The sequence below is a fragment of the Desmodus rotundus genome, chromosome 3 (assembly GCF_022682495.2).
Source record: "Desmodus rotundus isolate HL8 chromosome 3, HLdesRot8A.1, whole genome shotgun sequence".
NCBI classification, from domain to species: Eukaryota; Metazoa; Chordata; class Mammalia; order Chiroptera; family Phyllostomidae; genus Desmodus; species Desmodus rotundus.
The window spans coordinates 29,629,233-29,644,082 of record NC_071389.1 but is presented as its reverse complement, the minus strand read 5'-3'; the positions used below and the strand labels follow the sequence as shown (position 1 = coordinate 29,644,082).

Genomic DNA, 14,850 nt, shown 5'->3' with positions numbered 1-14,850 from the left:
AAAAAAAAAAAAAAAGACTGGCCAAGGTTACAGTCCTCCTTTAATTTACAATCTTCTTGATGGAAATATACAACAGGCAAATATATAAATAAGGTAATTGTAGGCTGTGAAAAGTGTTATAAAGGAAGTAAACAGAAGAGTAACTATAGAGCCTACTTTAGAAAGAATAGTCAGGAAAGTCAACAAATATTTGTTGAGTACCTAATTCCTACCAATTTCATCTCCCAAATATCTCTGAACTCTATCCACTTAACTCCATCTTTCCCCCGCACCCTAATCTGGGTCACAGTCAGTCTGGTTGGGGTTATTGCTGTAGCACCTTGCTGGTCTCCCTGCTTTGGTCTTCTTTCCATTCCTTCCTCTCTCCACGTAGCCATCCCCCCCAGTCCTTCATCAGCCCACATGGGCCTACTGCTCTAACCCTGCCCTCCACGGCTACTGAAGGGAGAACCCAGACAGCCGACGATGAAGAGAAATACTAGTAGGTCAGATGAGGGGGAGTGGGAGATGGGGGTGGGCAGGAAGGCCTTCAGTGCCAGGCTCAGGAATTTGGTCTTTATCCTGCAGGTCCACAATTTTCCACTCAGGAAATGCTGGGACCAGAAGGGACACGCCCAGAGGGGGAATGGGGCTGAGGCAGGTATAGTTGGAAAAGGCATATTTGATATTGCAATTTTATTTTGAAAAATAAAGCAAAATGTATTTATTAGTTTTGTACGGTTGCCATATCAAAATACCATAGATTAGATGGCTTAAGCAACAGAAATTAATTTTCTCACAGTTTGAGAGTCTGGAAATCTAAGATCAAGGTATTGATAAGGTTCGTTTCTTCTGAGAGTAAAGATGCAGTCTTCTCCCTCTGCCTCCACCTGATCTTTTTCTCTGTGCCCTGAACTGTTCATCTGATAAAGCCGTGGTTAGATCAGATCAGGGTCCACCCGAAGGCCTCAGCTGAACTTGGTTACATCCACGTTCAAACGGCCTGTCTCCAAATACAGTCACAATTCTAAGGTGCATTAGGACTTTGTAGAGGGGTCCAAATTAGCTCTACTCATTGTAGCTTTTCAGATGGGATTCTTCAGCAAAAAGACAGATTAACAAAAGAAAAATAAACAAGTTTATTTACATGTATAATTTATACATACATGGCAGAAACCCAGGGGAAAATGAGCAATTCTCCTATGTGGCTTAGAATTCAGGTTTAAACATCATCTTTTTTTTTTAAGGTTTTATTTATTTATTTTTTAGAGAAAAGGGGAGGAGAAAGAGAGGGAGAGAAACATCAGTGCGTGGCTGCCTCTCATGTGGTCCTCACTGAGGATTGGCCTCAACCCAGGCCTGGGCCCTGACTGGGAATCGAACCAGCAAACCCCTTAGTTCGCAGCCCCTGCTCAACCCACTGAGCTACACCATCATCTTAATAAGAAAAGGGGAAGGAGAATGTAAGCCCCTTCCGATAGAGTAAGTGATTTCTAGGAAAGATGAGTGAGCCCATAGGAGAAAGGATGGGAGATAGGGTAGCTTGTGACGGCGTTTGTCTGGAGGTAATGTAGCCCGTCTCCTCCCCTGTGATATGCGATGACACTCCCAGGAGACTTACAACGGTGGAGGTCCTTTCGGATGATCTGACTTTAGGCAGACAAGGGAAATTCAAGGAAAGCCTCTTTCTGCAGTTGCTGTATTTCAAGTGCCTACAGCTGAGATGTGCCAAAAAATGGCATATAGGGGGGTGTTCTATTATTCAGGCACATTCTGTTACCCTTCACTATCACCTCCCCTTGGGAGGTTCCCGAGCCCTCCTCTGGGAGCTAGGACAGCAGCAGGAGGTCCTCCTAGATGCGGTAACTCAGGGGCCTGGCAGCCTGCTCCGCCCCGCCCTCAGTGTAACACAGGCTGCCATTAATGGACCTTATGCTCCTGCCGTGCACCAGGCACTGGGGCTAAGCATTTATCTTAATCGACTGCTCACAGCAGCTTTATGATGTGGATATGATTGTTATCTTCACTTCACGGATGAGGAAACTGACACTCAAGGGGTTAAGCTTCTTGCCTAAGTCTACATACAGGTAGCAAGAGGCAGAGCCAAGATCTGAACCCAATTTGTCTGACTCCACTATTTGCCTTTCGCTGAGTTTTCTAGGGGTTACTGGTTCTCTGTCCTTGTTATCAGTCCTGCTACAGTACTCTGTGGCTCCATGTCTCTCTTACTAGAGCCCTTTCTTCTCCCCCCGAGACTCTCACAGCCACTGTCCCTGCAGAGGTTTTACGGAGCTCTCTGGACCTCCATCCCCCAGAGGACACTGTCAGGCCCACCGCCCCTAGTGAGCTCATGTGCTCACTCCTTGCCCACTTGGCAGCTCAGGATCAAGAATCTCTTCATAGTGTCAGGTCACAGAAGCCAAGGGAGTCTTTCAAGAATGAGAGATGCAAGCCCTGGCGGGGCGGGGTAACTCAGTTGGTGAGAGCACCCTCCTGATATGTCAAGGTTGTAGGTTCAATCCCCAGTCAGGGCACATATAAGAATCAACCAAGGAATGCTTAGCTAAGTGGAACAACAAAAATTAATGTTTCTCTCTCTCTCTAAAAATCAATTTAAAAAAACATTCTTTTTTCCCCTGGCTGGTGTGGCTTAGTGGATTGAACGATAGCCTGTGAGCCAAAAGGTTGCAAGTTCAATTCCTAATCGGGGCACATGCCTGGATTTCGAGCCAGTTCCCCAGTTGGGGGCCTGTGAGAGGCAACCAATTGATGTATCTCTCACACATTGATGTTTCTGTCCCTCTCTTTCTTCCTCCCTTTCCCTCTCTCTAAGAAGTAAATAAATAAAATCTTTAAAAATTTTTTGTTTAAAGAATGAGAGATGCCAAGTAAGGCTAGGACTCAGGAAGGGCTATTGGACTCAGCAATAGAGACCTCAGGGAGTCCTTCGTGGGTGCAGAGGTGGAGGGGCTAAAGCTGCACCAGAGAGAGAGGAGGTGCTTATAGCCTCAGCAGCATCAGACTTGCCATGTGCTTCGCTATTCCAAGCACTTTGTAAACATTAATTCATTAGCTTTCACAACAATTCTATGAGGTCTGTATTATTCCCATTTCTCCACAGGGAAATTAAGTCCCAGAAGGTTAAACTGCTTGCCCAAGGTCACAAAGTAGCTCACGGTGGAGTCTGAGTTTGAAGGTGACCAGTCCGGCTCCAGACTCCATGTTGGAAACTGCCAAGCCATAAGTCCAGCTCTGGGCTGTGAGGAGGGGAGAGGGGCACAGGTGGGTAGGAGCAGAAGGGACGGAGCCAGGCAAGAGGAGAGGCAAGAGCTGAGGAAGACAAAGAAGGGTGGATCAGATGATTTACAGTGGAGTGGTTCCCATCCTGGACCATAAACCAAAGGGGACCTGTCAGCAGCTGGGAAGGGAGATGAGCAGGAGGAAGGGGCTGGATAAGGCCTGGGGACCAATCCTTTCCTCTGGCAGAGGCTTCAGGTTCTGAGCTCCTACTGGTGGTGCTGTGGGAAATCACAGCCCAGTGATCCAGAGTTGGTAACAGGCAGAAGCGTGAGGGCCATAGATGGGGATGGGGGTGGAGGATAGAAATGCAGCCAGCTGGGTTGACCTCAAGGACCGCAGTCAGGCCTGAGTCCCAGATCCGCGGCCTCATCAGCCCCGTGGAATGGGAACGGGGAAGGGCTGGGCCAGGCCCCCCAGAGCAGGGGCTAGAAGCCTGGCAGTGAGGCTGGTGACAGGACCGTGGCCCCAGGGAGCAAACCCTTGTTTAGGCCCAGATGGACCAATTCCAGTCTTTGAAGTGCACGACTCCAGCTTTGAATCTTGCCTCCAGCATGTCCCAGTGCTTCTCGATTCGAGCAAGTCATTTACCTCCTGGAGCCTCATCTGCGAAATGGGGATGATTCCTACCTCATGCGGTTGCGGTGAGGGTTCTACAAGACGGTGATGTAGTGGCGCCTCTGGCACAGTACCTGTCACTTAGTCAGGGCTCTGTGATCAGCAGCTGTGATGATTGCAACAATTTATCATGTGTCTGTTTTCTCACCTGGACCAGTGAGGGACAGTAATCCCTGTCATCCTGACTTCAAGGACATGGTGTCACCTGTGTGAGCTGTGGAGTCAATTCAGACGGCACTTCCATCCCTCAAAGGCCAGCCCAGCCCTGCAGGCTTATCTAGGGAGACACATCTAGTTCCTAGGGCCAGGGGAAGCTGGGTGACAGCCTCAATCCATCAATGATCACAGTCAAATCTCACGGGCCCGGGAGGTACTTGACTGTGTGTCTGTGTGTCGCGGAGGAGGGTGAAGGCTAGCCCAGGTCTCCTTCCTCAACGCAGGCTGCTGCCCAGAGGAGGTAGGCAGGTGCGTGGTGTGGGTGAGAATGTCCTAGGCCACTGGAGACAAGCTATCAGCTTTGAGAACAAGACCCCCCAGGGGTAGTGCTGGGTCTGGGCTAGAGTTGGATCTCCTGTCTTTAGTAGTTCAAGCTCTGGTTGTTCTTAGCCCTACAAGTGGAAGAGGGACCTGGGGAAGCCTCATGTACAAGAGGGCCTGGGTCTCAGCTGGCCACCCCATCCTGGCATGACCCCCGCACCACTGACTTCTGGAGGGAATGGGGGTGTGCTGTGTCTGCTCTGCAGCTTCCTCCCACCTTATCCACTGACACAGGGCGAAGGCTGGGTGTGTATGACCGGAGCTGAAGGGAGGTTGCCTGGGGAACTACACTTGGCGATGAGAAGGCAAGTGAAGAAGAAGGCTTGAGGCCCTGGCCGGGTAGCTCAGTTGGTTGGATCATCGTCCCAATATGCCAAGGCTTCAGGTTTGATATCATATGCGGGTCAGGCACATACGAGAATCAACCAATGAATACATAAATGAGTGGAACAACAAATCGATGTTTTTCTCTCTCTCTCACTTAAAAAAAAAAAACCTTAAAAAAAAGAAAAGGCTCCCTGGCTGGTATAGCTCAGTGGATTGAGTGCTGGCTGTGAACCAAAGGGTCACTAGTTCAATTCCCAGTCAGGGCACATGCCTGGGCTGCGGGCCAAGCCCTCAGTAGGGGCAATGTGAGAGGCAACCACACTTTGATGTTTCTCTCCCTCCTTACCCCTCTCTCTAGAAATAAATTAATTAAATTTAAAAAAAAGAAAGGACTTATTAGGGAAAAGGGACAGCTCTGGGGCAGCTCTTGTGACCTCCTACCCCAGGCCCCCAGCGCCAAGACGGTTTCATACACCTCAGAGCGGCAGAGGCCGGCTTCGGAGGCTTCTCTGCGCTGCTTCTCCACTGGAGGATAATCACCTACAGGCTCCTCTGCAAGGAGTTCCTACTCCTCATTGTCCTGTATGTTCTGCCCACCGGCGCAAGGGCGAGGTCTCAGGGCTGGTCTGTGGGAGACTAGGCTGCCCACCTCCCTCTAACCCAGGCCTGCACCTGGCCTTCCCCAGGCTGCTGCTGACCCAGGAACAAGATATGTGCATACTCAGGTGGCCCGATATTGCAACCGCTCTGCAGACCTCATCCCCTTATCCTTGGTCCCGGGTAAGGCTCCCTCTAGTTCTTCCTGGTATCTTCCTTACTTCTTCCCTGAACTTGGGTTGGGTTGATAGCTCTGAGGGTTAGAATTACCCCAGTTGCACAGCCTGGAGGTCAACCAGAGCAGGCCCAGAAGGGACGGGGGCTGCGTGTCAGGTCCAGGACTTCCTGGGGGCTAGGACTCGCCTACCACTTGCTGGACCCTCACCCCAAACAAGGTCCAAGCCACCTACTGGCTGGCGTCACCCAAACTCTGGGCACTGGAGGGGAGCTGAAGAGAGATGACACCCCACTCTCATCCTCATGGAAGCAAGGATCAGAGTCAACCATTATCTGACCTTGAACCACCACTTCTCTACCTGAGAAGGGTTGCATTCCTTCCTCTAGGTATGTCGGACTGGGACGGGAAGAAGGGGCTATCTTCCTGACAGTGAGGCAGGGCACTGGAGCTAAATGTGTCTTTCCCTCTGCGTGGTTCAACATGGCCTGGACCTAGTGCTCTGGCCAAGTACAAGGTATGCTGACTCCTAGGCCTTCCATCTCCCCTTTCCATCACCCCTACCCTTGGCTGCAACCAGGTTCCTATGTGACCTTGGTGGCAGACTGCTTGTAGGTGCAGTATACAAGCATCCCACTGCCTAACCAGCTGATGGGCGTCATCTTGGCCACGGGGCACAGCCTGGACCAGTGTGGCCGCCAGCTGCGCCACACCCTAGTCTGCTGCGCTGCCCTGGCGCCAGTGCTCCTGCTGCACTCTCAGCACCCGGGTGCTCCAGGGCTTGCCCACCATGGAGCGAGTGGTGGCTTCGAGGCCTCACATGCCTCTTGGGAGGGGTGGTCTGACTCCCAGGGGGAGCTCCAGGGTCCCAGGGCCCCAGCTTTTAGAGGCAGAGTCTGTCCCCTACCCACTTTATCTCTGCAGGTTCCTAGTCTCAGGAAGCAAGGACAAAGTCTGAGAGCCTGAAATCTGACTTCAACAAGTACTGGGTCCCCTGCATCTGGCTCACCAGCCTGGCAGCCCGGGCCCAGAGGGATGGCACCGCTCTCTGCCTGCTCCTGGAAGAGAGTCAGCCCAGCAGCAGGCCCATCTGCCCTCCTTCCCCTAGCTTTGCAAACTGGAATAATAATTTTAATCCTTAACACTTATATGGTACCAACGATGTACCACATGTTGTTGGAAGCACTGTGTTGTATTAACACATTTAACCCTCACAATCCTTGAGATGGGTACTATTATTACCACCCCCCTTTTAAGGATGAGGAAACTGAGGCACAGAGTGGAAAAGAAGTTTGCCCAAGTCACACGGATAATTAGGGAAGCTGGAAGTCATTCTCAAACATTCCGGCTCCAGGTTCTGCACTTACAAGTACTTTGCTAAACTGCTTTCCACCACAGGCACCCCAGCCTGACAACACCTCGGAGAACGGAATGAGCCTCCAGACCCGGCCAGGCTTGTTTGTCCTGGGCTCCCCCGTTCTTTCCCATTGTTCACTCCTCACCTTCACTGACTTCCTCTTCCTGCTCTTCCACCAGGAGCCCAGCAAGTACGGAGCTAAGCGCAGCATGCTGTTTCATTGTGGCTGGATCAGCACCCCTCTTGTCTACCCCCAAGTGACTGCCTCTCACCTCCCAGTCCCGGTGAGACACTAAGAAGAATTAGAGACGGTACCCGCCCTGGGGCAGGTCAGTCTAGTGAGACACCAAACAGCCAAGGGCTCATCCTCAAAGCCTCCCTAGACACCCGTGTTGGGGATCCCATCCTCTCTGGTGCTGCCAAACCTTGCTACATGTTTTCATTGCCTGTGAGACCCTCCACACCCCTCCACAGGCCCTTAGGGACAGGGATAGCATTTCTCCCCATCCCAGGCTTCCCCTTCTCCAGGTGGTGACCATAGCAGTATACTCCTCCTTTGCCCTCTCCCTGGTTGGCCACCAGTTTGTGGAGCCACAGGCAGGGGCTGCCAAACCTTGGAAGCCTCTGGAGCCTGGCCAGGAGCCAGGGCCAGTGCTCTGGGACCTGGACATGTATGTGCCTCTCATCACTCTGCTGCAGTTCTACCTCTATGCTGGTGGCTCAGGGTGGGCACGTCAGGTAGTTATGCCAGAGTGCTCTGCAGAGACATGGACCCAGGGTCCACCCCAACTTTGGGGACAGAGAACAGGGGAGAAAACTGTCTTACTACCTGAGGGTTGCTGAACAGATCATCAACGTCTTTGATGAGGATGACGATGAATTTGAAACCGATCAGCTCATTGACCGCAACTTGCAGGTGAGCAGGGGTCTGGGGGCAGAGCCCCAGTGTGGAGGAGAGGAGGCTCTTTGTGACTTGCTGCCCACTCCAGGGGTCCCTGCTCTCTGTGGTCGACCTGTAGCAGAAACTGCCTCCTGCGCAGAAGGACCTGTACGAGAAAGGAGGCTCGGCGCAGCCGCCCTACACTGTGGTCACCGTGGCCCAATCGGTGAAGTCTTCTCTACTAGGATCCACTTTCAAACTGTGGTGAGTGGCCTTCGCTGGAGGGGGCAGGACTTGAACCAGCACGCCATCCCCAGGTCCCCGCCCACCCTTTGGGAAGCCAATGACTCGGTCCCGCCCGCCCCCTCGTGGAGAGCTAGTGCACCCGGCAGGCCCGCCCGGAAGCCCATTTGTCCAGTCCTCCCGCCCGGAGTGTGGGCGGTGACCCCCACCAGATCCTGCAAGTGGATGCACCCCCTGGCTTGGCTTTGAGGGTCCCCGCTGTGCAGCGTCCTGACCCCAACGCCAGCTTCCAGAACTTCGGTGGCGCACCAGGACCTCCCCGGACCCCTCATTTACACGCTCCAGGCCGAGGAGGGCAGCGACCACAAAGTGGCGGCGGATCTGGGGGACCAGGCCAAGAGCCCCGAGCAGAGGCAGCCAGGCCAGGTCGTCCTGCCTGCCTCCCCCAGGCCCGACCCCACCCGCTTCCGCCCCTCACTTTCTGGGCAGTGCCTGTCCTGCGCCCCGGCCGCAGTAGAGCGGCACTTCCTGATGGCTCGGAGCCTGAGCATTAAGGGACGCACCTTGAAAGAGGAAGATGGCGGGAAGGGCCTGAGCCAAGGCTGGGAATGTATCCGTCTTGGCGGGAGAAGGTAGGACGGTTTGGGGAAGTGAGCCTGGAAGGGTACATGGGGCGAGGCAGAGAGGACTGCGGCCCAGGTGCGGGTCGTGTCCTCGGCAGTGGAGGGCAAGGGCAGTCCTCAGACGTGAGGGAGCGTGGGCACTACTGAGGGGCTTGTTAAGTTCCAGGTGCCCCGCCAACGTTTCCCATTCGTTAGGTCTGGACTGGAGTTCAAGGATCACAATTTGAATCATACGTAAGAGGTTCAGAATATACCTTATCCTGATAACCGTACTCTGAAGAGGGATCAACGTGTGTGTTGGCGGTCTTGCTTTATCTGTAACGTTCAATGTTTTACTTACAATGACAATACATTTTTACTTGTGCAGTCACAATTGTTTAGAGTCGAACTGGCATCCTATGTGGTGATAGAGATAAGGTGTTGGGGATCCGCCCCGGGGCTGAATAAACTCGGATGTGAAGGCAGTCAGCCGCGCACCACCCAGACTAGACTTTCTCACTCCCACCAACCCGACCCGGGGACGGATGAGTGGAAGGGCTGAAGGCTGTAGTCCGTCTCCGTGGTGGGATACAATGTTCGTGGGAAGAGAACCTTCTGGAAAACAGCTCAGAGCACTAGATTGGACTCATTGCTGAACTGAGCTCCTCTAAGGTTCCCCTAAGAAATTGGTGGATGTCAAAAGTGAACATAAGGCCAAAGGGTGACAAAGGCCAGGCAGGACGCGGGGAAGGCAGGAGTGATCAGGTGGAGGCTGAGTGCAGCCGCTAGCGCTTGTCTGGGGACTGGATTGTAACACTGGTTCTCCTGCTGGGTGAGCACGGGATATTGGAAATTTCAAAGCCTTTCAGGGGCCAAATCGGTGTGCACAATAGCACCTCTCCCCAGCCATTCGCTGAGAGGGTACCTGAGGGTTTTGCTGTATTCGGAGGGGGAGGTAGCCTTGCTCTAGGGCAAGAATGGTCATCCGTGACGGCAGCCGAGACTTCTTAGAGAGAAACTAAGAAGGGTAGAGGTAGGAGGAGGAGGAATAAAGATCAGTGCCTTGCAGAACTCAAGTTAGAAAAGGCAAAGTAGTGCTTACAGCTTTCTGACTGTGTCTAGTAGGTCTTCTGGTCTTTACTGCAAGCTGCCCCACCCCCCAAAAAAAGAAAAGGCAAAAATGCTGAGTGTTGCTTTGACAGAGTCCCCCATAGATCTTAGCTACTGAGGTGGTAAGTAAAGACCCTCACTGCGGTAGAAGGCAGGGCCCAGGTTTCCCCAAAGCCAGTGGGAAGATTAGAGGGTTGGGTTAATTTGTTACTTTTTAAAATCCTCACCCAAGGATGTTGACTGGTTTTAGAGACATCAACTGGCCACAACCTTTAGGTGCACGGGATGACGCCCCCACCGAGTCACCCACCTGGCTAGGGCTGTTTTTGTCCTTAAGTTGTTTTGTACTCAAAAAAGGGGTTCGACTATTCACATAAATCTGCAGTTTAGCCAAGAGGAACCAATTGGATTTTGCACTTATTTGGCCGTAAAGATGTATTTTGTACTTTACATCAACTTTAAACTGGATCGAGTCCTCAAGAATTCAGTAACTTACCACACATTGAGTGTGTGGTATATCTATCTCGCTACGTGCCTTCCAGACCCAGACACACAGCAGGAGACAAATACCCCTGTTCCCTGGGTTTATAGTCTGAGGGGAGGGCAAAAGAGGCCAGCAAACAAAATTTAGGCCAGGGTAAGGGTGGGGTAGTCCCATCCAAAGGACTGTTTGGATGGGACTGCAACTTAAAATTCTGTGGTCAGACAACTCACCAGGGTGACATACAATGTGGCCAAGCTGCACAGAGCTGACCCTCTGACTTAGCGATGCACAAACCGCCGGTACTCAAACACTTTAGTGAGAGGGAAAGACTGGGGCTCGAGAAAATTGTATCTTGCTCTCAACAACACAGAAATTTGGATTGAAGTTCAAGATTTCAATCACCCATGAACCCAGCTTGAAAGCTGAATTTTTAAAAAAGGCCCAAAGGGCACAGGAGATCTAAAAGAACCAACTTAACTTCTTAAAACTTATTTACTTATAGAGAACAGGGAAGAAAGAGGGACAGAAACATGGATTGGTTGCCTTTCACGTGCTTCCTATAGGACCTGGCCTGCAACCCAGGCAGGTGCCCAGACCTGGAATCAAACCCGTGACCTTTTGGATTTGCAGGACAATGCCCAACCCACTGAACCACAGCAGACCTGGCTAAAAGGGCCAGCTTTATATGCAACATTGTTTCAGCCACAGTCCATTCAACACCCCAATATTGGGAGCCCCAGTACTCTGCTTGGCCTACATGCCACACCCCTGTCCCCACTTTGGGGTAAGAAATGGTCCCCCCTAGTACCTTATCACACCCTGTGTAATGTGCACCCACGTTTTTGGCCCAAACTTTTCAGGGGGAAAAAAACCTTTCATTTAAAATTTTTTGTTCAATTATTTATACTTAGGTAGTTGTTTTTTGTATAATAAAGGAATTTTAGCATCTTTGAAGACGACATGGTACAAGAAATTTTATGTAACAGATACAAGAAATTTGATGTACCAGGAACTACCCACATGTAATACGCATCCTTATTTTTTCCCTCAAATACTTGGGCAAAAAGGTGCGCGCTCTACACGGCAACATACGGTATACTACGGCACAGGCTACCTGATGGGCCTGGCCTTCAGGGAGAGACAGTCAGGGTACTTACTCTGCAGCGTGCTGATCAAGTATAACACAGACGATCTTACAATGACTCTTTATTACAGGAATCGAGTTTTTTTTTTAACAAGAAAGAAAGGAGGGAGGAGGATGAAAGGAGGGAGGAGGATTTATTTCCCTTTCCTGGCCTTAATTTTCCTCAGATAGAACTCCAGCTCCTTGCCTTCTAGCACGTAGCCGTCTGCCCGGCCACACTGGCCTGGTCTTGAAGCGATGCACGCTGCGAGAGAGTAGATGGTGCTTAGCAAAATAATAATTTGGCCCTACCGATGCCCGTGTGCCCTTAAAAAAAAAACACCCTCACCGGTTCAGGTTCCCTAGGGGCAGGCACGAAACCTGCTGTCTCCTCAGATGTACTTTATCGTCACTTAGAGTCAGTAGCAGAACTGGACCAAGTTTTCATCACTGAGACAGCCCCCCCAGCCTAGGCACCGACCTCCCAAAGTACTGCTCCGGGAACCCAGAGGCAGATGCCCAGTGTTCCGTGTTTTAGCTTTACGCTACTGGGCTGACCGAACGTTGATCTGAACGTGTGTACTGGTATCACTACGCTGTCCTGGTGAGCCCTCTAGACCGCACGGCTAGGAGTCACAAGGACTAAGGTGAGGGTAAAATAGACGGCACACGGCACCTTGTGACCGCACCCCCCCCCCCAACAGCCATCTCACCAAGAAGCTTGCCCTGCTGGAACTGCTCTTCCAGAAGACTGCTGATTTTGGCGTTCTTTTTCCTTTCATCATATTTCTTCTGAATTTTCTTTGATCGTTTTTTGTTTAAAATCTCTTCCTCTTCAGGAGTCTGAATAAAGGAAGCACAGATGGGTCAGCCGGGAGCCCCCAAATCCCATCTTAGGGAGGAATGCCACCACAGCCTCGAACCCCACACATCCCAACTCCTGCTGCCTTCCTCAGCACTAAAGGCTTTCATCTCTCTCCCTTCAGTAGCAGAACTGGACAGAATTTTCATCACAAGAAGGCTGGAATCAGGTTGCCCCCCGCCCCCCACAACCCTACAGGGAGGTTGGCTCCCCAAATACGCACCAGCTTGGCCCCCTTCTTGCGGCCCAGGGGCAGCGCATAGTGGGACTCGTACCACTGTCGGTACGGGGTGCTGTCAATGAGCACGATGCAGTTCTTTACCAGGGTCTTGGTTCGGACCAGTTCGTTGTTGGATGCATTGTAGACGACATCAATAATCCTTGTTTTGCGCGTACAACCTGCTCACAGGAGAAATTCAGGATCAGGCCATGTAAACCAGAGGCCAACCGGCCTGGCCGTCCCCCCACCAACCTAACAATAACGGGGCCTCCTCTAAGCCTTTACCCAGCCACAGGGCATCAGCTCATCTTTCCAGCTGACAGCCACACATACACAGTCTCTACATTCAGCCCCCTCCCTGGTTACAACCTCAGGACCTTTGAAGAAGCTTCAGTTTCTCAGTGGAGGCCACGGACCTTCCTGCTAAAAGCACTTACTGAGACTTAGAAGGGTTTAGGTGCTGAGTTCCCACCCACTCCCGCACGGGCCTCACGCACACTCTGAGCCCCAGGAGAAGTTGCCCACGTCCAGCCTCAAGGCTCGGTACTTCTTGTTGCCTCCTCGCACCCGAACTGTGTGTATGCGCCGGGGGCCAATCTAGGAAACACAAGGAGACGGGAACTAGGTTATGAGGGAGAGCACCACGAGAGAAAACGGAACCTGGGCTGGGTGGAGGAAACAGTCAGTGTAACTATGACAAGTCCTAGCATTGGCACGTGGCACACAGGTGACCAAGACGGCCACACCACGCCTAAGGGTATTTTTTCTCATCACTCTAGTTACCTCCGGGGGCCGGGGGGCGAAATTTGGTTTCAAACACTAAGTCAAGTGTCCACGCAACAGAGACACCAGATTTCTGACCGTAATTTGCGGAGCCCGCCCCCTCCAGGTGCCCTTCAATCCCAACGCACACACAGCACGTCCCCGCGCAGTCCCTTTAACACTCGCCCAGCAGGCGAACGCGAAGAGGCCGCGCAGTCCCCGAACACCCCGGGACCCCGCGGAGACTCAACAGCCACGCGCAGGGCGGCACCGCGAAGACCAGGGCCGGGGGCACCTCCGGAAGGTGAAGCACCCGCACGCACCTTAGTGTTGGCAGCAGGGCGCCCCAGCTCATATTTTCGCTTCTTGTGGTAGGGCTTCCTCTTGCCCCCGGTCTTGCGGCGCTTGTGCCAGTTGTCCCGAGAAATGCCTGTACGAGGGAGCAGGGACGGAGGCTTGAGCCACTGAGACGTGAGGCAGCCCTTGCCAGGTCCAGACCCGGGCACAGGACGGGCCGCACGCTCAGTTCTCCAAGGTTGGCTTCCCCACTGAGCACTCGGGAGTCTGCAGCAGTACTAAGGTGTCATCACACGCGTGCTGCCCAGCCCGCGCCCTTTAACGCGGCGGCCATGTTGGTGCCGCCGGCCGCCCCGGCGCGGGCCCTCCTGCGGGCTCCAGCGCCGGCCTCGGCCGCTCAAACGCGAGCACCACCATCCTCAGGGCTGTTCGTTGCTGAGGGTCGGGGCGCTGACTCTGCTAACTTGGCTGCGAGGCAGGATGGTGTCGGATTGAGCTCGCTCCTCTACCCCGGCCCCAACACAAAGCGAAACTCACCCATGGCTCGGCGCCGGCTGGAAAGAGAGAACGCAAGGCGTCACGGTCCGGTTTGTAAAACGCAGTCCCGCCCTACACGTTGAAAGTGCGGTGCCGTTACGACGTTTTTTGCGACCGCGCCGTTGAGACGCCTGCAGTGACTAGAGTCTGCGACCGCGCGAGGGCTCCCTGGCTTGAAAAGCAGTTCTGAACTCTCAAGTCGGAGCGAAAGCTTGGGAGCGGGAGTGCTGTGCAAGCTTTGCTGGAGGTTGAAGGCTCCGCCGAGGGCACAACCAAGGGGGAGTGGCCTGGCTTTGTTTATCTTGTGAAAAGACTCGTTTTAGAAGCTTTTTTGAGCGGTCCCGGATGAGAGACGTGGGTGCGGATGCGTTGGAAGAGGGTGAAAGGCAGTAGAGATGGAAGAATTTGGTGAGAAAGTGGATGTAGGAGTTTAAGGAGAGGAAGGTGTGTGAAGGATTTCCAATAACCCACTTATCAAGCGGATGAATATTGGGGCCATTTTTACTGAAGTGGGGTGGGTAGGCCAAGGTAGGAGCTGTGCTGGACATGTTTTGAGATCTTGGTGACTTGTGTAAATGGGAATGATAATGTTGGGACCCAAGAAAAGCCACCCCCAAGTAATTACATAATTACTTGTGTTGGTTACTTTACTTAAAATTACTTGAGCCCTGACTGGTGTAACTCAGTGGTTTGAGCACAGGCCTGCAAACCAAAGGGTCGCTGGTTCGATTCTCAGTCCAGGGCACATGCCTGGGTTTCGGGCCAAGTCGCCAGTAGGGGGCCCTGAGAGGCAACCACACATTGATGTTTTTCCCTCTCTAAAAATAAATAAATAAAATCTTT

At 52.5% G+C, this 14,850-nt stretch overlaps 2 protein-coding genes and 5 non-coding genes across 7 annotated transcripts; 2 read left to right on the top strand and 5 right to left on the bottom strand.

The window, feature by feature from the left end:
• Nucleotides 1–5,191: 5,191 nt before the first annotated feature.
• On the top strand, nt 5,192–8,035 carry BEST4 (bestrophin 4; the record flags this gene model as incomplete). Its single annotated transcript, XM_024571084.3, is given in 10 exon segments — nt 5,192–5,370; nt 5,445–5,467; nt 5,470–5,538; nt 6,111–6,288; nt 6,290–6,329; nt 6,424–6,602; nt 7,075–7,144; nt 7,416–7,612; nt 7,722–7,803; nt 7,877–8,035. Coding segments are annotated over 10 exon segments (1,176 nt in total), but the record flags the coding sequence as incomplete, so codon positions are not given.
• A 1,669-nt stretch (nt 8,036–9,704) lies between these two features.
• Nucleotides 9,705–9,767, top strand: LOC112314679 (U7 small nuclear RNA). Its single transcript, XR_002975814.1, has one exon. It is a non-coding gene; the product is annotated as a U7 small nuclear RNA (small nuclear RNA).
• Nucleotides 9,768–11,399: 1,632 nt separating this feature from the next.
• RPS8 (ribosomal protein S8) lies at nt 11,400–14,162 on the bottom strand. Its single transcript, XM_024571107.4, has 6 exons — nt 14,008–14,162; nt 13,497–13,603; nt 12,909–13,008; nt 12,415–12,590; nt 12,043–12,172; nt 11,400–11,594 (listed from the first exon to the last, which is right to left on the bottom strand). The coding sequence occupies exons 1-6, from the start codon at nt 14,009–14,011 to the stop codon at nt 11,485–11,487; spliced, it is 627 nt and encodes a 208-aa protein (XP_024426875.1). The 5' UTR covers nt 14,012–14,162; the 3' UTR covers nt 11,400–11,484.
• On the bottom strand, nt 11,717–11,785 carry LOC112314682 (small nucleolar RNA SNORD38). The gene has a single exon (XR_002975817.1). It is a non-coding gene; the product is annotated as a small nucleolar RNA SNORD38 (small nucleolar RNA).
• Nucleotides 12,278–12,347, bottom strand: LOC112314683 (small nucleolar RNA SNORD38). The gene has a single exon (XR_002975818.1). It is a non-coding gene; the product is annotated as a small nucleolar RNA SNORD38 (small nucleolar RNA).
• Nucleotides 13,088–13,192, bottom strand: LOC112314684 (small nucleolar RNA SNORD46). Its single transcript, XR_002975819.1, has one exon. It is a non-coding gene; the product is annotated as a small nucleolar RNA SNORD46 (small nucleolar RNA).
• Nucleotides 13,689–13,768, bottom strand: LOC112314680 (small nucleolar RNA SNORD55/SNORD39). Its single transcript, XR_002975815.1, has one exon. It is a non-coding gene; the product is annotated as a small nucleolar RNA SNORD55/SNORD39 (small nucleolar RNA).
• Nucleotides 14,163–14,850: the final 688 nt, after the last annotated feature.

Excerpts from the sequence above, each read along its gene's own strand:
- RPS8 (XM_024571107.4), bottom strand. Across the intron at positions 12,173-12,414 it reads GCAAGAAGGGGGCCAAGCTG|ACTCCTGAAGAGGAAGAGAT; the intron begins GTGCGTATTTGG and ends TCCTTTATTCAG. Across the intron at positions 11,595-12,042 it reads CCAGCAGGGCAAGCTTCTTG|CGTGCATCGCTTCAAGACCA; the intron begins GTGAGATGGCTG and ends ACTCTCTCGCAG.